The sequence below is a fragment of the Phoxinus phoxinus genome (assembly GCF_949152265.1).
Source record: "Phoxinus phoxinus genome assembly, chromosome: 5".
NCBI classification, from domain to species: domain Eukaryota; kingdom Metazoa; phylum Chordata; class Actinopteri; order Cypriniformes; family Leuciscidae; genus Phoxinus; species Phoxinus phoxinus.
Genome location: NC_136880.1, coordinates 11,945,826 through 11,970,480, shown reverse-complemented (window position 1 = coordinate 11,970,480; position 24,655 = coordinate 11,945,826). Strand labels below are relative to the sequence as shown.

At 39.1% G+C, this 24,655-nt stretch overlaps 1 protein-coding gene across 2 annotated transcripts in view; it reads left to right on the top strand.

Annotated features, from left to right (window-relative positions):
* mov10l1 (Mov10 like RNA helicase 1) overlaps positions 1-24,655 on the top strand; it is a 45,602-nt gene that overhangs the window by 12,461 nt on the left and 8,486 nt on the right. Inside the window, exons 7-24 of one of the 2 annotated variants that reach the window (XM_079613752.1) lie at positions 2,664-2,921; positions 3,745-3,942; positions 5,924-6,038; positions 12,838-13,015; positions 13,630-13,700; positions 14,206-14,297; positions 14,379-14,437; positions 16,439-16,527; positions 16,654-16,735; positions 17,417-17,598; positions 19,275-19,421; positions 19,557-19,678; positions 20,837-20,936; positions 21,046-21,192; positions 21,937-22,110; positions 22,189-22,338; positions 23,116-23,223; positions 23,652-23,792. In XM_079613752.1, coding sequence (XP_079469878.1) covers positions 2,664-2,921; positions 3,745-3,942; positions 5,924-6,038; positions 12,838-13,015; positions 13,630-13,700; positions 14,206-14,297; positions 14,379-14,437; positions 16,439-16,527; positions 16,654-16,735; positions 17,417-17,598; positions 19,275-19,421; positions 19,557-19,678; positions 20,837-20,936; positions 21,046-21,192; positions 21,937-22,110; positions 22,189-22,338; positions 23,116-23,223; positions 23,652-23,792 — 2,413 coding nt within the window. The remainder of the gene's footprint in view (positions 1-2,663; positions 2,922-3,744; positions 3,943-5,923; positions 6,039-12,837; positions 13,016-13,629; positions 13,701-14,205; positions 14,298-14,378; positions 14,438-16,438; positions 16,528-16,653; positions 16,736-17,416; positions 17,599-19,274; positions 19,422-19,556; positions 19,679-20,836; positions 20,937-21,045; positions 21,193-21,936; positions 22,111-22,188; positions 22,339-23,115; positions 23,224-23,651; positions 23,793-24,655) is intronic. The other variant, XM_079613753.1, reaches the window with a different exon arrangement.

The window sequence follows — 24,655 nt, the reverse complement described above, 5'->3', positions numbered from 1 at the left end:
TTATGCGCCTTTGCTGCCGACCATGAGCTGCCTGCAATGCTGACTGTAAACCATTGGGCATTACTGGAAAAAGCAATGATCGTACTGTCACCATTTGAAGAACTGACGCGAACCATAAGCGCATCCAGTTCAACCACTGCGGATGTCATTCCAACAGTTTCAGTTCTGAAACGTTTGCGGTCTCAGGAGAGAGACACAGACACAGGGATCAAAACAATGAAAAGTACACTACTACAAGCAGTCAACACACGATTTGGTTACATCGAGGATGAACCACTTTACTCCGTTGCCACTTTACTTGACCCACGGTACAAAGACAGGTAAGCTAAAAGTTTATGCACACATAAAATGTCACTTGCACAATAAAATATATTTTCCATTATACAACTTTGACGATGACAACGTTCTTGTTTTGTTGTAAATAAGATTAATATTATTAGGCTATTATTAAAAAACATTTTCAAGTTTATATCAGTTTCGTTTAATTAATTAAAAAAAATTATTCATTAACTCTGTCATTAACTTTTTATGCTAAAATAACGGCTAGAAATGCTTTCCATATTCTGCAGATTTATGTTCGTTTTAATGTGATTGTGAAGCCGTCGGAAGCATTATGCATTAGTCACAAATTAGTATCATTAGAAGTAGAACAATCACATTATAGGTTTTTCGTCCTGAAGATTTTTTTTAAGTGACTGGATGACAGATAACGACCACTTAAAATTGTATTATATATGATCAAACTTGGCCTTTATATAAATTATTTATTTTAGTTGCATGTTTGTAATTTCTATTCGTTATGTCTGACCATGAACATTGTCTGTGGTTTCTTTTGAGACATCAAATAAGGCTTTATTTATTCAGAAAAATAAGTAATAATTATTTTGTTTTCGGTAACACTTTACAATAAGGTTCATTAGTTAACATTAGTTAACTACATTAGTTAACGTTAACTAATAATGAACTGCACTTATACAGCATTTATTCATCTTTGTTAATGTTAATTTCGACATTTACTAATACTTTATTAAAATCTTGTTAACATGAGTTAATGCACTGTGAACTAACATGAACAAACAATGAACAGCTTTATTCATATTAACTAACATTAACAAAGATTCATAAATACTGTAACAAATGTATTGTTCATGTTAGTTAATACATTAAATAATGTTTAATAAATGAACCTTATTGTAAAGTGTTACCTTGTTTTCTTTTTATTGATTGCAGAAAAAAAGTTAAGTAATTACACTGCTGCATGGAGTTTTATCAGAATGCATCTGTAAATCATTTCATTGACAGCTGCACTTTGATCGCAAAACAAAATAAATATACATTCATTTTTAATTTGTTAAGAAACAATTACAAAAATTACAAAAAAATAAAAATAAAAAAGGATAAAGATAAATGATAATGATAGATAGGTCTTATCTTATTTTCTTATATTATGTAATGATCTTATTTTCATTACAAGATGACAACTGGCAACTTTGATATACCTGTATAATGACCATGTAACATTTGTATAAAATAGACTATTTATTCTTCATGTTTTTTTGTCTCAGATGCTTTTCAAATGCAGACGCTGCCAGGCATGCAAAAAATGCCCTGATACAAGAGGTTGAGAAGATGGAAGATGCACTGAAGAGGAGGACAACTACTGCCTTCGCTGCTACAGCAGATCCAGCAGAGAAGGTTTCTCATGCAGAAGCAAGCGGGTCAAGCGGACACACAAGCAAGAGCACCTTCATGATGATGTTCGATGAAGTTCTCAAGAAGCAAGAAGAACCTGGAGGAGTAATCACGAGTGCTCTACTTCAAATACAAACGTATATGACAGAGCAAATTATCCCTCGGTCTGAAAACCCATTCCAATACTGGGCAGTGAACAAGCTTCGTTTCCCTGCCCTTGCTGCTACTGCATCAGCCTTTCTCTCTGCCCCCTGTACCAGTGTTGAGCGTGAAAGACTGGTCAGCACTGCCTCCAACATTCTAGATGAAAGAAGGAACCGACTAAAAGCAGAGAGAGCAGAAATGCTAATATTCCTAAAAAAAAACCTGCCAATGATGATCAAGTGAATCCTGAAGCAGGTTTATGTTACTGGTGAAATCTATACTTGTCTAGACTTGGTTGTTATATTAGTGTTTGTTTTCTAATATTTTTCATGAGTGTAAGGTATATGTCATAATAAGCACTGTGTTGCAGCTGGCTATACCGTTCTGATTTAAGATTCACTGGATTTAGAATATTACTTTTTGGATTGTCTTCAGAAAATAATTTAATTTGATAATTGCAGTCAATATTGTTAAGATTGTTTGTGATACAACTAGTAAGTGTTGAAATTACTGTTCATTTTGCTACTGCATCATTCAGTTTTCTTAATAAATAAAAAGTTGTCAGCCATAAATTTTTTTCCCCTTTTTCATCAAGTAATGTGCAGTCAGATTTGGTATTCCTTTCTTTACTTAATATAAATAAATCTTAATGACCAAGTGAATTGTATACTTTCTTTAGTTTGGAAAAAATAAAAAATAAACACTGATATCAGATTGGTATTGGCCGATATTCAGAATTTTGGGATCGGATCGGATCGTATTTGAAAAAGTGGTATCGTTGCATCCCTACCCTGAACTTGACGCATTTGTTTCTCTCTCTAAAACAGAAACACAGGCTCAGAGAGTCACCGGCTGAAGTGCTGTGAGTTTGCAGGATGGGAGTCGGGCCAGCAGTTCGGTCTCAGTTCTGTGTCTCTCAGCAATGGCAAAACTCAAGACATGAGTGCCTCCGGCAGCTTCCACCGGCGCGCGGGTGAACGCAGGACAGACGGGGAGGTAGAGGACGGGGAAGATTCTGTGGAGACTCAAGCCCTCAAGATTGAACCTGGAGAGAAGGTGTCCGTGACCATCAGCTGTCAGGCCAAGTGAGGGGTTTTAAATGCATTCATTCACTCAATATCCCCTTTCACACAGAAATCCCGGTGAATTACCGTAAAATTGACTTACTTTACCGGTAAATTCAGAAATGTGTTTGTTCACACAAGCAATAGTGTTCTGGCTTTTTACCGGTAACAGACCATTCACACATCAGCTCCAAAATAGCGTTAACTCTGTGATGTCTTTTATCGGAAGTGACCTCTAAAAGTCTTCATCAGCCCGGACGAGCAGAAGTGCTTTAGTTTCGGTATCACTCGGATTTGAAGACATTTGTTAGCGGTGCTGAGTAAAGAGTCGTCATTTTATGAATGGCCTAGAGCCGGTTCTCTTTCAACGGCTTCTGATTGGCCAAAAGCACTTTTAAGTCAGCGCGCTCTGGCCTTGTACGTGCAATATAAGTACTGATGGAGAACACATCTGAAGTTCAGGCCAGCGAGCTTTTTGTCCACCATTAGCTTTAGTCATATTCATTTCATTAAGTGTTGTTGCCAGTCTCTAACCAATTTCTCGCTTGCACCACTTTGCTTTCTGCTGCACTAAACTGAACTATGTAAGCATTTTAGTGTTATGATGAGGATGCTGGGATGTCAGGTGAGCTAGAACTGGTTTGTTTTTCATGCGCATTTGTGTGTATGCGTACTCTACTTTGCATGCTTGACTTCATTAGACCTTAGTCCAGTTTTAATGTTTTAACACAATAAATTGAAAAAATAATAAAAAATGTATTTCAAAATGACCAGAAACCTTCATCTGACAGGGTTAAAACGCATGGTAAGGTGTTGTAATGCTCTTTGCATGTGTTTGCTGTAGGACTCTGGGCCGCTCTGCTGAGCTGCTGCTCCTGCACTTCTCCTCGTTCACCATCGCGAGGCGTCTGGAGGTGTTGGTGAGCTGTGCAGAGGAGAGTCTGCTCAATCCCAGCATGCCCTACACCGCTCTAACAGCAGTGCCAGCGCAGCCGAAGCCCCTCCAGGTGCTCACGGTCACGGCTCCTCCGGCTCCCATCAGGTGACGCTCGCTGATCTCATCCTGAACATCACTGATCGTCCGCTCAAATGTTTCCTTCACTTCCTCAGTGAGGTTCTCTTTAAAGGGGTCATATGATGGTTCTAAAAAGAACATTATTTTGTGTATTTGGTTTAATGCAATGTGTTTTAGGTTAAAAAAATAATTATTTTACACATACCGTACATTATTGTTGCTCCTCTATTCCCCGCCTTTCTAAAACACGTCGATTTCGTTCTGAAAAGCACGCTGTGCTCTGATTGGCCAGCGATCCAGTGCATTGTGATTGGCCCGAATACCTTAACGCGTGTGATGAAAATGTCACGATCCTTACCATATTTAAAACATCAGCTCCCAAAGCAACAATGACAGGTGACAATGTCATTACTACCTTATCAATTCAAGCCCGAATCTAAACCGGAAAATGCAGATGATCAACCTGATCGATCAACTTTGCCAGCGCGACTGGACCAGAACGTGTCAGATTGGTAAGGTTTTCTTTAATTGGGGACATAATTACTGATTATAATGACTTGCTACGCGTCGCTCTGCGAATGGGGGGAGAACACTATGTGAACATAAAACTATGTCTGCATTTGTGATCGTAGAAACAACTAGCAAGCGCTACTCTATACTGCTCAAAACTCACGTTTGAATAGTCATTAGAAAATTCTTAAAATATGAAAACTTGCTTACAGGCTGTGTCTGAGTCAAAGCGCCAGACTGTACTTGCAAAGATGAAATTGCCCCCACTCTCTTCTAATTGTGTCCTCTTGGAAGGCCAAACAAAGTAGTTTGGGTTTCGCAACGACAAACAGCGTCTCCACGACACGGTGGCGCCGGCGGGAACAATTACACCGCGAGAATAAGTTACGCCTTCTTTCTTTGCTATACATTTGAGCGGTATTATGAAACCGCGCATTCTCCACACACTGAAGTAGATTTGTGGAGGAGTGTTCGAATGAAGGGTTTTAGGAAGGCGTGGCTGAGCCTTAACTTTTACAAAGAATATCTCTTTAGGTTTGAGCTTTGTAACTCTGCAGATCTGATACATGCACAAACGGCTACATAACACACTAAAGAAAAAGGAAAACAAGAAATCGCATCATATGACCCCTTTAAGTTATATATTAAATATAAGTAATTTGGCCTCTAAAACTGCTATAAAATCAAAGACATTGTGTCTAACCAAGTTGCGTTTAAATTTGAAGTTGACAAAATTTGATCCCGCCAAAAGGTTTAAAAGTACCGATGGTAACGCCATGTCTAATTTCAAAACTGTTTTCACAGTATGAATTTTTGAGTGTGTTAAGTTTTTTTTCATTAGAATATTTATAATGATGACTAAAATAGGGGATATGTCTGAAAAAAGGCAATAGAAAGTGCGCCAAATGATCCGCTTCCGGCACACTGACAATTTACAGGTTAAACTTCTAACTTTTTTTACACTTCCATTTGATTTAAGCTGCTTTTTCTACAATAATCTGCTGAGTGTCCTCTTTAAAAGTGCAGTATGTTATTTCTCAAAGTCGTTTTTGATATTTTAAATCAACCCAAACAAACACACCCTCTCCTCATTGCTCCGCCTCTAATCCGATCCGCCCTTTCTCGAACCCCGATCGCTAGCGTACGTTAAACAGCGTAGTTACAAACTCGTAACTGTTGTTTGTCCATTACATTACGTTACACTTCTATTACATTCCCTCCTCTTCATCTCAATTGCGAGTTATAAAGTCGTTCTGAAGAAAAAAAGAATTGGACTTCATAACTCGCAATTATGAATTTATATCACACAATTCTGAGAAAAGAAGTCAGAATTGTGAGATGAAAATTCGCAATTATCCTTTAAATTATTTTACACTGTGGCGGAAACGAGCTTCCATAATATACTGTGCAGATTAGTGTGAATGGTGAAAATGTACACTATGCTGAAAAAGGTTTTTGTTTTGTCTGTCTTTTTCGAGCATTTTGTCTCTTTCGACAGGCTTACAAGGCGGCATCTTCCAAACTTCTTGGGACAGTACGGCGTGCCGCAGGCTCTCAGAGACTGTGTTGAAGCCCAGAAGGACGTGCTGGTTGTCCAGCCGGCACTGGCAGAGGTAACGTCGACTTCAGTGCCGTCTCTCCCACATCATCATTCATCTCAGTCGTTGCTCATAGGGCTCAAAGAAATAACCAAATTCTGTCATTTTTCTGGATTCAGTTTTAATGGTTTAATTACATTTTGGTTATCGAAAAGCATGTCTATTTAGGTGAATTTATGAAACTCATAAAAATTTTACAACAATATATTAATAATTTTTCCTAAATTACGTGATTTCTGTATTCCATTTTAATGAGTTAATTGAATTTTCAAAATCACAAATTCTACATTGTACTGTTCAGTTAAACCGTACTTGGTAGTAGTGTTGTCACGGTACCAAAATTTCAGTATTCGGTACCGATACCTGGGAAAATCCACGGTTCTCGGTACCAATTTCGGTACCAAAGCTAATTTTGATTAAATTTGCATATATTAAAGTGTATATCCATTTGCATATATTAAAGTGTATATCCATTTGTTAGATAACATTAGATAAAATGACCTAACAACAGTTATACACTGAAGCAATTATTCTCCTTGGGGTAATTTAAAAATAGCCTACTAATACATTTTTAAAATTAAAAGTTGTAAAAGTGTTTGTATTAAATAACATTCACAAACATACATTAATGTTGTAAAAATATATTGTTCACTCAATGTGTTGATGTTAGATATAAGGCATTAAGTAATGTTAATCAATGGTATCTCAATGTAGTGTTACCAACTAAACAGGAGATAAAACGTGTTTTATTTGACTTGACTGTCCTTTTATTTAATCCAAAACTGCGTTCATATTTAAAAGGCCTTTTAAACAAGATACATCCGCACACGATACCACTTTAGGGGCCATTCACATATCGCGTTTTATGCGCGTGCAAATTCAGTGAGATGCACTTCAATGCATCTCAACAGGTCATGTGACAAAAACCAGCGGTCTTTCCGTAACAACATGGAAAGCTCGGCCGAACAGCTGATCGTAGCTGTACAGGGCGGCTTTTTATTTCTCATCTCAATGAATATATCTAGTAGTAAAGCTAATGCAAGGGCTAGAAATCAATTAATTATTTGATGATACTTCCTCGTCATCATGGAGAGCGCAGTTTGCACCGCTTTCTCCTTTCCACAAGCGCGTGCTTTCCCGTTGCGTTTGCCGTTGCTATGCAACCATGAACAGAGACCTGGAAAACGAATTTGCACGCGCAAAAAACGCGCTGTGAACGGCTCTTTCCTCCTTTCTGGTCAACAAGTGGATTCAGAGAAACCGCATTAGCATCGCCACCGGTCGCCATGTCTCAGTGTGTTTATGAAGAGGACGCAACTGTGCACCGTTCGGACAGCGCGTCAAGAACCGGATTAATCCGATACTTCGGTACCACTGGTACTTAAAGTCCCTGTAAAGTCAAAATTAAGTATGTGTTCTGAGTTTGTCATATCACAGAAAAATGTGTTATTAGCCACCCAGCCAAATTTGAATGATAAAAAAGCCGGCAAGTACATAAAATAAGCTATTAAAATCTTGAAAAAATGAGCAGTGGTCTCTGCTCTCAAACGCTGGGGGCGTGTCCGCCGGCTGCGCTGAAACCTGTCTGACTGACATCCAACTTCTCGAGTGACTTTATGCATGAAAGACTCGGTCTCTTTTGTGGTCGGAAGGGGCTGCTTTGTGAACAGATAATAGTTTAAATTACTTGGCTAAGGAATCATATTGATCATATAAATAAACAAAAAAATCACGTTAGAGTGTTGCAGAATTTAGTAGCCTACTTACTGTGGACTACCTACTATAATTATAACATAAGCACACAAGGCAGCCTACCCTCATTGGTGGGCACGCACTGCCGAGGATGGCACCAGGTGTCGGCGCGACGGGAGGATGAAGGCCGAGGCGGGAGATAGTCGGTTCGGCCACATTCACCAGTAACAGCGGATTATCAGTGAATCCCAGTTGTCTCCGACGAAAGTTTATAAAACTATCCCGTGTAAAAGGATCACTACAGAGGTGGGTTTTGGTGGTGATCCTCAGCTCTCCATCAAGGTGGCTCTTCACAAAATTAATCCACCTCTTCTTGATGTGATAGTTTTTAGGAAATGTAAATAAGGACACCGATCTGTTTCGTACATGATCGCATCAAGGTAGTAGCCTACGCATTTCCGTGACGAAGGCATAGCTAACTAGCAAACTGTAGGCTGTAGTTATAATAGTACTGACAGTAGCCGTGTTTCCATTACCCTTCAAATTGCGCAAATTGAAATTGCGAATTGAAAATACGCTCAATGGAAACACGTCAATTTCGCAAAAACTCTCGTTTATCGCAAAAAAGTTTTTACGCTCGCATGAGGAGGTTTTTCAGCCAATTCGAAAAAGGAGTATTTCGCAAAACTGCAATGGAAACAGTTTTTGCGCATTTACAGTCACCTGACTTAGAAGACGCGGTGTGTTTGGGGTCCGTGTACGCAAATAATAATAATTATCATCATTATAACATTTACTAGGCTACATATTTAGATGACGCTTTTATCCAAAAAAGGAACAAAGCAATTCGTCAAATGTCATTCATAATACGGGTTAGACAATAATAATACAGAGCTGAGATTATCACAAATAAACACAATATTTTGACGCATATCTAAGGGTAGGGTATGTGTGGAGTGTGGAGCGCGCACTACATGGCACGGAGGCGCGGGCGTGAACACTTGCATTTTCCTATTAACAGTGAAACAACTTAATATAGCCTACTCTATAATTTCTGGTCATACAGAAAATAATAATACATTATTTGTAACTACTTTTATTTGTGTAGCCTAAACAATAACAAGAAAATGTTGTGCTTTTGTAAAATAAAATAAAACAATCAGGCGCGTTTTCATGGTCTCCCTGAACTGGAGCGCGAGAACTGAAACAAAATATAGCCTATGTAGCTAAAGCTTGAAATGTCCACTTTAAAACGAACAAATTCGAATCGAAAGCTATACATTTTGTTCTGATTAAGTAATCCGTATGAAAGGTGCATTTCTCTCTAAAAGCGCATCTGCTTAACAACGGAGATGGAGATGTTTTTAGCCGAGTTAGAAAACAAAGGTTTAATAATATTAATGGCTCTTCAGCACTGCGGGAAAATGTCAATTCCAGGTTCTAATTTGGCCTTAGAAAACCAGTAAAATCAACATGTTTTCCATATTAATTTGTGAATATTTTACATGTTTAATAAAGGGGAAAAAAGTCATTAAACAAACATCTGAAAATTCGTCGATATTTACTTTTTTGCGCAGCAGTTGGTGTAGCCAGTTCAAATTAAAATTGTGGTGTTCAACTTTGCGTTTTAAAAAGACAACCGTTCATTTTTCGTTTTTCAATTACGGGTTTAAAAAGGAAAAAACGAATGGACACAAAAGCAGCCTACATGGATCGTTTGGAATAGGAGACAGAGTTCTTTATTAAATTCATAAAATAAACAATAATTAACCTATAGGAATACTGGATTCTAAACTTCAAAGAAATGCCACAATCAAAACCTCGGAGCAGAAATGAGGAGAAACACCCAGAAACTCCTTATATTTCGTTTGGAATATAAGGGTCTTTCCCTGCCATTAATGCTTGGATAACACGTACGTCTCCTTCCATTAATAATAATAATGTCTAATGCGGTGGCTGTGAAATTATATAAACCAACGTCCGCTGCCGTGATTTTTGGAATGACTTATCGCGAGAGAAAAAAGGACGTTTTAGTCGCATAACATCGGTTAATGGAAACGCCGTCATTTCGCAATAGTTTTTTATCGATATTTAGATAATAGCGCAAAACATTTGCGCAAATCTGTAATGGAAACGCGGCTAGTAACTCGCGATTGAGCGCCAAACTGATGCGAATGTGCTCTGTTTATATTGTTAGTGAGCGGCCAGGCTCAGGGGCTCCAGTGCGTCATCAAGTAGGGGCGTGTCCAGGAGCTCAGGGGCTCCAGTGCGTCAGAGCCCCCGTTTTAGCCCCGCCCAAAAAATCCGGAAAATAGCAATGCTGAAAAACTGTTTAACGGTCTAACTCCACAATTCAGTACTTCGCAGTTCACAGTCTTTGTAATATGTTTTAGCAATACATTTCTAACATGTATAATGTGTTTAGAATTTTTTTTTAGAATTACCTTTACAGGGACTTTAAGAAAAGCTGGTACCGTAACCATTTAATTTTTTTAGTACCAAAATGGTACCGAAGTACCGGGTCTTTTGACAACACTACTTGGTAGTTAAGAGCTTTGAGTTTCTGTGTGTATCTGACGAGTTTTCTCAAATGAAATGGTGAAATACTCTCTCAGAGCAGCTCTGGAGATGAAGTTCATGTCCTCATATAGTGAGACGGCAGATGAGCATCACGCATGCTTGAGTTTGTGTAATAGTGTTACTGGAATTTCTAACTTCGATACGATACCTTGAAAAATATTGTGGGGGGAAAACGATAAAACATTTTTTTAACATTATCTCACAACTTTTTTTTGTCCATCCATTTAAAGTCTTGGCAATATATTTTATGCTTCAAAAATTATGACACATCATAACTGTCACAGGTTTCTGTTATATTGTGTTTCTGGGGTGGGCTTTGTATTATGTCTCAGACCTCTGCATACTTTGTAAGTAGGAAAACCTGCAAAATCAGCAGTTTATCAAATATTTGTTCTCCCCACTGTAGGTCTCAGTTCTGTGTCCTAGTTTTCAGTAGTTTCCTGTGTTCAGTAGTTTGTTGCCTACGTTTCCAATTGTTAAAGTTGTCACAGCTGGGTCTCGTTTCTTTGATTAGTTTGTCTCAGTATTTAAGCCCTGTATTTTGTTCAGTTCTTTGTCTGATCTTGACAAGCTTATAGCGGTTTTTCCTGTTTTAGGTTTTGTTTAATAAAGAAAGGACTGCTGCACTTAAATCCAGCATTTTATTTTTGCATCTTGCTGCAAAAATTGCTGCTAAATTTGAATTGAATTTACAAAAAAAAAAAACAAGTACACAGTAATAAAATAAGAACAAACAATCAAATTACAAATGATAGCACGAACAAATACAATGGAATAAAGAAGAAAGTTTTTCAGGCAGATCTTACAGTAGAATTCGGTTAAGAAATACTACAGAAATTGAATGAAGCAATCAAATGTAGAATAACACTGTATAGTCCTAATTGTAAACATTAAATACAGATTTATCCTTGCAATTAAAGTTAAGAAAGTTATTCAGTCAAGAGCAGTGAGTGATCATACTGTTGTCCAATATTGACTCAGACAGCAGCAGGTGTATTAGGCTGCCTTCACTTTAAGAGTGAATGTACGGATCCAATATACTGTTTAGGGATGGGCGATACTACTTAGTTGATTTTCGATACAATACCGATGCGTTGAAATGATACTGATATGATGCCTCCCAACAGAACTTTTAAATGATTACTTTGAGTAAACTGGGTAATGATACCCAGTTAAAGGATAATTCCGGTATTTAACACCTTGAGTCTATATTGTAGTTTGTTTTGGATGAACAAGAGTGGTGGACAACATTTTTTTGACTGGTTCCTCCCTCGAGTTTTTGACTATAAAAGAATTGGCCATGGACCCATTTAACATTGGAGTCAATGGGCATGTCCGAAAATGTCATTAAAACAGCCAATAATGTTCGTTTTCAAAACTGTGCAACTCACCGAGTGATTAGTGATGTTAGTTGATGTTCCAGATACAAAAAGTGTTGCGAAATACAGTTTCTGTCGTGTTTTATTCGTCATTTTGTAAAATCCCATTGAATTCTGTTGAAGGACTGAGTGCTCGTTAATATAAATGCGCTACCGGAAACGGAAAGGGGGCTGTTTACATTTGGTCGATGTAGTCTTTTTGCTCGCTTCCGTTTCTCATAAGGCTAGCGAGCAGAGCAACTGTGCTCCGGGAGAGTAAGCGAAATAAACAAACAAAACCTTGAAAATATTGAAAGACGTGACCACTGACCAGTGCAATATGAAGTTGAACTCGACTGTGACCGTGAGTGTCCCGCGAGACATAAACATCGGTTATCGCCATCAAGTGGTCGGGAGTGTGCTAACGCTTCAGATTCAAATATTGAGCGGAAGTTACACGGTTGTGAAGTGTCTGAAAAAATAATTCCACTATAGCAAAATAAACGGATTGGAATCATATATTGCGACGATATATTGTTTATAATCATCAACGAACACCACTAACCACTCGGTGAGTTTAACAGTTTTGTAAACGAACATTATTGGCTGTTTTAATGACATTTTCGGACATGCACATTGACTCCAATGTTAAATGGGTCCATGGCCAATTCTATTATAGTCAAAAACTCGAGAGAGGAACCATTGTCAAAAAAATGTTGTCCACCACTCTTGTTCATCCAAAACAAACTACAATATAGACTCAAGGTGTTAAATACCGGAATTATCCTTTAAGTTTATATATGAAAGCCGTTTTAACATCCAATACACCTTAATTACAAATTATTAGATTATGTTTTTGTGAGAAAAGAGCTGATGCTCTTATATAATATCTTCTATATTATCTTTCTGATCATGTATATTATGAGAAAGTGTTTTTTGACCTTGGATGCATGTAAACTTATTGTGAGACCTCCGAAACAAAATGAGGAACCTTTAAAATAATTGCACAATAATGACTTTTAAATGCATGTCTTGAACACTCCCTCCGTCTGGTTGGACAAACATAACCCCACCCCCACCCCAAATCTCCAAAGCATTTGATAAAATAAGTATTTTGAAATACTTTTTGTAACACACGTCACTTTTTAATAGAAGTTGTTATAGCTCCTCTCCTGTTTTTGCAGCGCTTGAGTTTGTCGTCTATGTTGCGGCGTTTCTCTGCTCTTCTGTGGTTGGAGGAGCTGGAGGCTGAGAGGGAGCTCAGAGAGTTCAGCCTCATCGGCGTCATCCTCAGGAAGGGAGCGGTAAACTTACACCTGGAGGTGCCAGGACTCACCGAGGGCCGGCCAAGCCTCTTCATTGGTGAGGATGTTCTCTAGTAATCTGTACCTTTTAATCGTTAGCATGTATACGTTTAGGGAAAAAAGATTCAGCTAAAAAATAATGGGAAAGCATAAGAAGTGTCATAAAATAGCCCCAATAAATCAAGCACCACATTCCAAGACTCCTGAGGCACTAGAGGAACTAGAAAAATACTGAATCCAAAATATAATGGTTCAAATTGCAGTTTATCATTTTGTGTTAAAAATTTGTGAAATGAGCGTGTACATGAATCCGTTTTCCAAACTGTGTTTTTGTCTTATCCTGAATCACTACAGTACACCTATAATAAGTCATAGACATAAACAGAGAGAAGTAGATCCGGCTACAATGTTCTTCCACAAGACGCTTGCAGTTCTGTTCATAAACCACTAGAGCGCCAGAAAGTTACGGACTGCAGCTTTAATCACTGATAATAGGATATAATACTGAGTGAAAAAAATGTGAGTGTGTTTCATTTTTGAATTTACTATTCCTTTAAAAAAAAAAAACTTCACATTGGTGATCAGTAAAAAGAAAAATAGCACATGTTGCATCTAATTTTGTATTGTCTTGTTTGGTGTACAGAACAGTAAATCAGTTGAATCTTCCTCTAGGTGATAAAGTGGTCCTGAAGAAAGCCTGCAGTGGAGGAGTTGTTCTTGAGTATATGTCTTACATCACAGAGGTATCTTGACTCTATTCTTATTGTTCAGATTATTCTTTCCTTGTAGGTCTGAACTAATGACTGTTCATCTCATTTATTAGTCTGTTCCTTCAAATAATTAATTTATGTTTACATTTATCTATGCTTTTTATCAGTTAGTGCATTTCCTGGTAATCAAACTCTTAAAAAAAAAAGTTCTATAAAGAAATGAAGTTGTAACCAATAAGATGGTGAATGTTTTGCAGGAATGCACAAATCCCCTCTTCTGAACAGTAATGCATTACTGAAGTAGCTCTGTCCTGTACATGTATGTGTGTTTAACAGCACATGCACCTGATCAAATGCGCTTGAGCATTACCCTAACTTTAAACAACTTGGATCATGCACTCTTATTCTGTGGCTTGTCATTCCACAAACGCTTGTTTTGTAATGTAACAATATTATCCGTCACATCCATATATAATGTGTTCTTGTTTTGCTCACTGTTTGTAATGTGATTCGAGATTCTGTGTATTGGCTCCCCCAGATCTCAGAAGATGACGTGAGTTTACGTGTGAATGCTGATTTCCAGCACAGTTACCTCGGAGAACCTCTGGACGTGGAGTTCACCTTCAACAGGTGCTGCTGGCTCCCCCCCACCTTCACAGCGCTGACACTTCATGCCTAAAGATTCTTACACCAATGTCCTGTTTCTTCCAGGGTGACCACGAGGAGGTGCCATTGTGCTTTGGAGCAGGTCAAACATTTTGGCAACAACAGTAAGAACCACATTGTGCTAATTATCATATCATATATTTGCAATGTCAGATTTTTTTTTTCACCATTTGGCAAATTATAAAACACTCAGACTTTTATTTCCAAAAATGTTCTTGTGTAAACGTGTGAGCAGAAAGGTATCGAGACATGTGTTTAATAGCTGAAGATCTTGACACAAAAGCCCTATTTGGACGGTAATTGTTTCTCATGGGGTGTAAATGTATTTTCAACATCTGCAGGGGTTAGTCTGTGATTTTAAAAAAAGAAGAGAAGTTTTTATTGCCATCCGAATCCAGAATGTTAGTGTTTTTCTCCCACCCCCCATGTAAAAATCCCTGGCTGAATGTCTTACTGTTTTTTGACAGACACCAAGTTCCTGTGGTAATTGAATTGCCCAAATCCACTTCTCTTAAGTTTGCAAGAAGAGAGAACTTCAAAATTCAGTTTAAATATTTTTTAATCACTGCCGAGCACCGTACTTCAATAACTGTTGCGCTTCACTGTAATTTGCATGCATTTTTAAAGATGTAGGCTACACTTTTATTACGGAAATGCTGTAAAAGTATTTACAAGAACGATATCATCAACGCTCCACCTTCACCAAAAAGGAGGAGAAAAAAAGCACGTAAACATTTGAAATGGGCCGCTATTGTGGCAGCAATATATATTACAATTTTAAAATATGTTGGCTATTATGCACAATATTAATAATACAAATCAAGCCGCTTTATTTTACCTCATGTAAATAAGAGGCTGCGTTAACTTGTTTCCGCTAATTTCCATATTTTTAAATTGACATTCTTTTGAGATAAATACAAGAATATAAGAACCATTTCGAATATAGCGTACGCGCGTATATCTTATTTTTAAAAATGTGATTTAATATATTTTTTTCCCATTATTATATTCAATATGAATTTCTTTTTATCATTCCAAGCATATTACATTTGATTTACAGTTGCTGCCACTGAGCTATATCTCCATCGATCTAGCCTGTGACGTGGTTGTGTATGATTTGGCAATAGGGAACAGGCTATACGCTGGTGAAAATCGGGCCAACTCCCCGAATTTTTTAAACATGTTTAAAAATGAACGTGCTCTGCTTGTAAATCCTCCAACACGATCTCATGAAAGTGCGTATTTATACCATTTATAACATTTAGAATGTTATTTTTCGTACCATTTATACGCCACAATGTTTTTTGCGTGCATATGCTACGCACTGAAACCCTTGGGTAGGATTAGGGGTGTGGAGCGCGTGCGTATTACACGCCTTAAAGTGCGTAGCATATGCGCGCAAAAACTATTTTTGGCATATAAATGGCACGAGAAATTACAGCTGTCGTAAAGATATGCACTTTCATTCCTCTCACACACTGCGAGCCGCGATCATGCGAACATCACCGATTTCCACTCGATTTCTCCCGCGTGAAAAAATCTTCTGCAGGCTCGTAAAAACAGCAAACGTCACACCGTGTACGCCCGCCTTATGTGAAAATGTTTTTAGCTTTTTTTGTAGGTAGTTTTTAAAGACTATTTAGCAGACGTCGGCTAGTATTGGTTATTTCTCAGATTTTTGTTAAGCTTTTGGTTTACCTCAAAATAATTGTGTAAATACAGTAAAATAATAGGCCTGCTGATGCTGACATTGAGAGCTCCATGTTTTCCTATGGCTCTGTAACATTAGGTTAATGTTTCATCTACCAGTCCCCGTGGCAGGTGAGCCAAAAAAGTTAATTTCGGACCCTGAGTGCATCACATATTGATATGCATTTTGTCAAGAATTAATAACACCGCATGTTTCAGTCAACACACATAGAGGGGTTAACAAGACCTGCATGTTAGCGGGTTTTAAAAAATCATGGTGGTTTTGTTCTGGATGAATCCGGATCCTGCTGTTGAACAAGTGGAGATTTTTACCATTAAGAATATAAAGTGACATTTGAGTCGTTTTGTGTGGAGAAACAGTAGTTTATATTTGGTGTTGCTTTGTCTTGGTTGAGTTTTGTTTCCCAGCATGCTCGCACAGCAGTCGCCCCTGTGGAGCGGAGAGTGGGGTCCACAGGAAGAGCATCTCGCAGAAGAGGTCAAAGTGAGCGCGTACACTTATTCATCTTAGTTAGCTTGGAGTCCGTAATATGATCATCTTAGCTAGCTTGGAGTCTGTAATATATGATCATGTGCTTGATGAGTCTGGCTATGTTCTGATTGTCATCAGGAGAATGACGCAACCCAAACGATCAATGGCTCGTCGTCACTGACAGCGGAGATGGTGTCTGTGGCCACACAAACTAAAACAGGTAACTCGGAGAATAATAAGTGGAATTAACTTTATTTTCATCTCTTTTAACTGTGCACCTCTTTCAGGGAGCAAGTCCTTAAGCCTCTATTATAAAGGTTGGTTTACTTTAATATTTTTCTTCCCAAAACTGTCTATGGACGCCCTAGGGAACCATACATGGGAAACTGATGAAATTTGGCACACTGATTATGGTGTTCCTGAATAGTAATGTGACTCTCGGACCAACTCCATAGCACCAACGGCAGTTAAAAAATTCCCTTTTCTTTTGGTGTCTTGGCAATCCTTTGATCTATTGAAACTAAACTTGGTATACTTAATCAGCACTATGATCTGAGGGTACTTGCCAAATTTGGGTACAGAGCCACATACAGACCAAGAGATCTGAAAAATGTCTGACCGTTTTGCTCCTAAATTGAAATGTTTGTTGAATCCGTCAATACCAATTTTGCTGGGACCGTTTTGAAATTTGTCTCAAAGTGCTGTGTGTGTGTGTGTGTGTGTGTGTGTTTGAAGACAGTGCCACTTAGCACTCACCTTTCTGAAGTGGACTGTGTGTTTGTTTGCCCTGTGCTATGTTAACTTAGCATACTAATCAATAATCTTGTTTCTATAGTGGCTCTTGCTGCTTGCCTTCGGAATATTTCATTATGTGATTTCAGACAAATCTATGCTATTTCAGATTTGACATTGTCTGCAAAACGCATCCCAAACCCTGGCCAGTTCTTCAACGTTCTGCTGAATTCTGCCCAGAAAGAGGCCATTAAACGGATTCTGAGTGGAGAATGTCGACCCACGCCCTACATCCTGTTCGGTCCTCCTGGCACAGGCAAAACCATTACACTCATAGAAGCTATTCTGCAGGTAGTTACTACAGTTTGTGCATGTGCCTGGAAATCTGCGAGGCAGAGCAAACTCTTTTAAAACTGATGCTATTAATAAATGTTTAAGGATTGCATAATGTTTAAGTGTGCTCTTGACGTCGGCTGATATTTGGCATTTTTAAACCCATTAGTGTCTGAAGCAGGACTTGTATTTTGAAAGTACATAGATGTACAGGTCCCATTCCCCATCTTCATTAGCTTAGTGGGCCCACTAAACTCCCAGTGCAATTGACTTTGTACACCGACGCATGTATCATGAGGAGCGAAAAGAGGAGGCTTGTTCCGGCGCAAACGTTCCCTGCTGCCATTTTGCAGATGCAGAAAACAATTCCGCTACTGACCAGGAAAAACCTAGTCTAAAGTCAGTGGCGCGTTGCGCGGTAGTCATATGCTATTTTAAGGGCGCATGCTTGGCCATAATGTAGCGTGTGACCAACGCGCATCCACTGTTTCTCTAATCTACACAGACGCAGCAGTTTTTATTTTTGCAAATCAAACATTACAAGGAAAAATATTACCACACGAGGGAAATCATTGTTGTGTCCATGAAGATGTGAAAAAATAAATCTAGCTTACGCATTTACCCAAATGATTATACGGCTGTTTAACCGAAGCTAATTTGGGTGGGTTTCTCCCATCATCCCCAATGTCACTTCTCTGTGTTTTACGGCCCTGACGAGAACGTCGGTCTCCTCGGCTGTGAATCGCTCCTGGCGTGCGCTGGCAAATCCGCCGTTATAATAGCAATCCGCCATGGAACAAGTGCGCCTGCTCTTAAAGGGAATATGAGAGGACGCTCTGATTGGTTTATTTCACGTTACGCCCAAACCACACCTATGAGTAAATGAAGCTAATTCAGACCAACCCCTTTTTGATTTGCGTCGGGCGCAAGAGGCATTTATCCCGCCGGGAAAATAGCAACAGCGCCCAAGACCCGCCCACAAAGTTACTTGTGTTTCGCGTTTGATACTTGCGTTTCAGAGCGTTAAAATAGGGCCCATTGTCTTTAAAGTTCTGTCTTATAAAACTATTAGACTATTATACAGAATTGGCTTCCTTTTAATTGGTAATTGAAAGGCAAACACTGTTATACTTTCTCATATACGTCAGTATTCAGCAAATACACATTCATATAAACGATCACTAGTTTTCTCAATTTGTCCCTAAACAAGTATATTTCTCTTTATTATAACATGAATGTAAAGCCGAGTCAGAAAGAATACAGGAAATGTATTAAAACAGAATCATCAGTCATTGCCTTTTTTAAAGCCACAATTTACTGACACGAGTCATAATTTGCTTTATTAGAACATATGATTACATTACCATTTTCCAAGTTTTTTTTTTTCTTTCTCTCACATCAAAGCACAATAATGGACATTAACATAATGTGAACGAGTAGTTAATTGCAATGCAGTCTGTGGAAGTCAAAAGACAAACCCCACAACAATAACTAACCTGCAATAGTGAACTCTTGCACTGCTGCTAAATAAAATAGCAAGCTTTGCTGTTCGCCATTTTTCATGCCAATAAATTGGTTGGGTTGGAAATAAATAATGAATCGCTGAATTTCTAATCTCTCAGCACTGTTTGTAGTATCAATTGTGTATTTTGTTGATTTTCTTTAAGTCAGATTGTGTGTGTGTGTGTGTGCAGGTGCATCACCGCATCCCCTGCAGTCGTGTGCTGGTGTGCACCCCCTCCAACAGCGCCGCTGACCTCGTCTGCATGCGCCTGCACCAGAGCGGACACCTGAACACTGCCAGCCTGGCTCGTGTTAACGCCACCTGCCGGCCAGAAGAGGTGCGCTGTGGGTCCAGCTGCAGCCTGTTGTTTTCATGCGTTTCTCATTCTGTCATTCTCTCCCATCTGAGAAAAAGGTTTTATTCCAGGACCTTAAAGCTTTTTTTTATTGCCATCATACTTTGTGCTCTACAGTCTATGCCAGAGGAGTTGCGTCAGTACGCGAGAGCTGGAGAAGATATTCGACACGCCAGTTTTCATCGTATTGTAGTTTGCACTTGTTCCAGTGCTGGAATGTTCTACCAGATTGGTCTGCGGTAAGACGCTGACCTTTAAGGGCCTTTACTGCATACTGTGTGCACTACATGGCTATGTTCTTAAATATACCTCATAAACATTAAACCACACTTAAATGGGTTGGTTCACAAATGAGAATGTGGTCATCATTCACTGCGGTTGTGAATGTGGCGGCCGACGTGTGAGTATGGCACGTGCGCTGAAGTTTTGTGCGGACTACATGTAAATGCACATGTAAACTAAAATGTGATCAGACTAGGGGTCATATAAACAGAGCTTTCAGAATCCAAAATCACAAAATATAATTTTAGCATCGATATCACGGTAGTCGATAGTCACATAGCAGGATGTGCGAAGTATAGGGATCATAGTTGAGCCGTACAGACCATGTTTCGAAAACGCACGAGTCTTGGATTAATTGCAAAGTTTAACCATCATAGAGGGAACATAGAGAGTTTAAACATTCAAGCAATTTTTAACAGTTCGAGTGCAAGAATAAGCTTGAACGAACACACGCAAAAATGATGTAAAAATGTGCTTCTCGGTGAGTTTTCGAGTAAACGCAGTCGATTACGGCTTCTCTGTTCGGTCTTAAAGTGACAGTAGCCTAATATTCCTGCTGCTGTCTGTCATTCATGTTAATCAGACAAAATACATAAATATAATTAATCTTTGTTAAAGCTAATTTTCTCTAATTCATTCAGTGAAGACTATGCAGTGTTATTTTACATTTGATTATTCAACTCCTGTACCTGAATACTGTTGGACTTACCTGAAAAACATAAAGCACTGTTTATTTCAGTTGTATCTTTGTTCTGTTGTATTTATCTAGGCATTATTGTTTTCTATGCAGATTCAGTCGCCTACAAAATCACCCTAATCATTCTTCTTTCCAAATGCAGCTATCCAAGTCATCTGGTGAACGTTTCATATCGCAATAAATATTGCAGAAAAACACAATATCGAAATGCCCTAATGTAAACGTATCTAATGGGGTCCAAGAGTTTCATGCTCTGAAAAGGACATAAAGATGGCATAAAAGTAATCCAGATGCTGAGTGAAATATAAGGGTTATTCACTCTCAAATGAATGTCATTGGTTCTTGCACAATGGCATCATGTCACATGCCATGCAAAGAACCAGTGAGGTTTGAATTTAACGATGTTTTTTTTTTTAAGGGTTGGACATTTTACCCATGTGTTTGTGGATGAGGCTGGTCAGGCCACTGAACCCGAGACTCTGATCCCTCTGAGTTTGCTGTCTGAGGCAAGTGGGCAGGTGAGACTTGACAATGTTTGTGTTGACCCTTTGGAACGATATTGAGCTATATTGTTCAATTGTTTATTAGCCTATATCCTCTGACTTTTACCTCATCTTTATTCAATAGATCGTGCTGGCTGGTGATCCAAAGCAACTGGGGCCAGTGGTGAAGTCGAGACTTGCTGCAGTGTTTGGACTAGGGGTTTCTCTTCTCGAGAGGCTGATGGGAAATCCGCTCTACAGCTGCAGTGAGAGAGGCTACAACCCCCTGCTGGTCAGGAGAGAATATCTCAGATTATACTGTTTGTTTGTGTGATATAAAGCGGAGGGGGGAGGGGGGGTGATGATGATGAGCCTACAAATGGTTTACTTGCAGATATCTCTTTATATTAAGCTGAGATATAAGAAGGTAACATTGGGGGGGGGGGCAAATTACATCACCATTAATTTTTTTTATTTAAAAATGAGGCATATAAATGGTCCATACTCTAGACTAATTTCAGTATTTAAATTATCGCCTTGCTATCAATTGGCAGCTGCAGATTCTTGCCCTCCAGCAGCTCCGTCAAGAACCTTTAATTGACACATCGTGATTTGAAATCAACAGAAACATTAGTGATAGTTCACCCAAAAAATAACAATTCTGTCATTAATTACTCACCCTCATGTCGTTCCAAACCCGTAAGACTTTCACCTTCGAAACAAAAATGAAGATCTTTTTGTTGAAATATGAACACGCAACTATCATTTTGACACTTCAAAAAGTTCATAAAGAGATTGTGAAAAGTTTCCTGAAGAGACTCGATCGCTTTCTATGATGAACCGATTTAATTCAGGCTTGTAGTATTACTCCAAATGAGTAATACTACAAGAATGGATAAAGCAGTAAACGAGTGGCTCCGTTCAGATCCTGTGATGGGGAACCACTTCCCAGATCCTGTGATGGGAACCACTTCCCAGGCTCTCATCACAAAACCTCCCCTTTGTTGAATATAGTTGAATCCTTGTTGTTTTGTAGGTGACTAAGCTGGTCTACAACTACCGCTCCCACGAGGCTCTGCTGGAGTTGCCTTCGCGACTCTTCTACGCGGGCGAGCTGTGTGTGCGCTCTCAGAGAGCTGTGGTGGACGCGCTCTGCCACTGGAACAGACTTCCAACTAAAGGCTTCCCCTTTATTTTTCATGGAGTTCGGGTAAGTGAAGACTCAAATGTCCCTTCTCAGGCCCTGCATGTGTTTCTGTCTGCTGTACATGTCCATTGTGTTTTGAAGGGCACTGAGATGAGGGAGGGCAGTAATCCGTCATGGTTTAATCCTGCGGAGGCAGTGCAGGTCATGATGTACTGTTGCCAGCTAGCAAAGAGACTCTACAACCCCATACCAGCTACAGACATCGGCGTCATCGCGCCCTATAAAAAGCAGGTGCGTATCTGTACATGGACAGTTTTCTCACCATCTGGCCACGATTTCAGACCCCATGTCTCTCTACTGTTTTGTTTATGGCATCGATGCAATGTGTTGTTATTATTTGCAACCTTTGTTTTACGAGATTTGAAATGCATAGGCCCATGACGGAAAATAGTTTTTAAAAGAAACCTCCTCACTTCAGGTTGACTTTACACCAGGGCCATTTTTCCATTACAGACTTGTTTAAATATTGTGTGGGAAACAGAGATAGGATCAGTTTTCCAGAAACAGAAGCCACTTGATGTTGACCGGTGTAAATGCGCCATGTCCTGATTGGCTGAAAATCAGATCTGCTTGATCACGTGTTAATGACAAGTGTAAACGCAGTTTAGCTCCAACCCTGATCAAACACACCTAGCTGTGAGTTTCTAGAGATCCTGAAGACATTGATTAGCTTGTTCAGGTGTGTTTGATCAGTGTTGGAGCTAAACTGTGCAGGACAGTGGCCCTCCAGGACCGAGTTTGAGGAACCCTGTTTTATAGTTCGAAAAGTCCAAAACATTGGTAGTACAGTCGGCAATATATAATACAAGGATATGCGGTGCTAGAGCTTTTATGTAAACAGTTGGCATAGTTTGTTCGTCCAGTCAATGACACTGATGCAGCAAATGTGCAAATAAGATTGTTAACCCAGGGTTTAGGAATGTACAGTGACGTCAGATTATGAATACCCAGGATTAACGTGAAACCCAGGATCACCCAGATTTCGTGTGTGTGTGTGTGTGTGGTCAGGTGGAGAAGATCCGTGTGCTGCTCCACAGGGTGGGTCTGGGAGATGTGAAGGTGGGCTCAGTGGAAGAGTTTCAGGGTCAGGAGTTCCTCATCATGATCCTGTCAACGGTAAGAAGCCCGTTCTGGGCGGGTGCTCTAGATTCAGAACTTTTCCACAGTTCACTTATTTCCAGAGACCTACTTTAACTATTTTGGGAGTCTGAGGCCATTTTGTAGACTTTTATATCCACTGTAACATGTAATGCCATTTTTAACAACCAGACTGACAAACAAAATGGAGTAAAACAAGAACCATAATAAAGATGTTTTTTTTTTTTACTGTACACTTTACCATACTGCTCAGGTTTTGCACACAAACTAAGAACCATCCTAATAAATCTGGTGAAACTGGTAAAACATCTACTGTATTGTAATGAATGTTTAGAAGAAATGTTTGAAGTGGTCTATTAAATGATTTAACACACAGGTATAAGTGACAGGTGTTCAGATTTATCTTTTCTTCTCTGATGAATAAACTTTTTTTTTTTTAACTGTAGGTCCGGTCCAATGAGTCCTTGCTGAATGAAGAACTGCAAAACGTGCTGGGATTTCTCTCCAACCCAAAGCGTTTCAATGTTGCCATTACACGAGCCAAAGCTCTCCTCATTGTTATCGGAAACCCACACATTTTAATCAGGGTGAGATTTAAAGCCCTGTTTACTTACAGTAACTGAATGCCTTGTGTATGGATATGCTAAACGAGTCCTATGAGGGGCGCTACACTCTATACACAGTTTACAGAGAAGGTTTATAGAGTGGTGCAGGAATGATGTCACTTTGTAGGCCAATCGTCACACTGGTTCCCTCAACAAAAACCCAATAGGATTTTTCCCATAGGCTTTTGGATTATCGCCAAAAACCAGCTCTATGATTAACAAAAGTTTATGATACTTGCACGTTTTGTCCATCAAGGTAAGTATCACAGATTAGCAACTTTTATGAATTGTTAAGCCTATAACCTATAAACTAACTACACCGCGGTCCCACGACTTCAACGTCTCCATCCCCAAGCTTCCGACAACTTTCTGTTTTTATCTAAAAACATTTTCCCGGAGCATTTGAGTTAGAATAGTTTATAAGAGCACAATTATAATCATAACGCTGCTGTTAAAGCGAACTGAGTTTAACTGTGGCTGAAGATGTTTATTCTCTTCAACAGCCTCTGTAGTCCCATTTAGACACTTTTTAAGACACGTAACAGAAAAAAATCACGAGGGGGTAATATTAATGTATTTTATGTGCTATAGTGGGACAACTAAACGCAATAGATGGTTTAGAACTTTTAATATTTATTGCACAGACCACAACTGGCCTACAAATAAGTCTAAGAATAAATTATGCTTCTTTTAAATAAATAAATAGTAATAAAAAATATACATACACTCTTTGTTTCTCTAGCGCACTGTCGAGCATGCTCTCGGACACACACAGTCTCTCTAGCGCACGGTTGAGCGTGCTCTTGGACACACTCGGTCTCTAGCGCACTGTCGAGCGTGCTCTC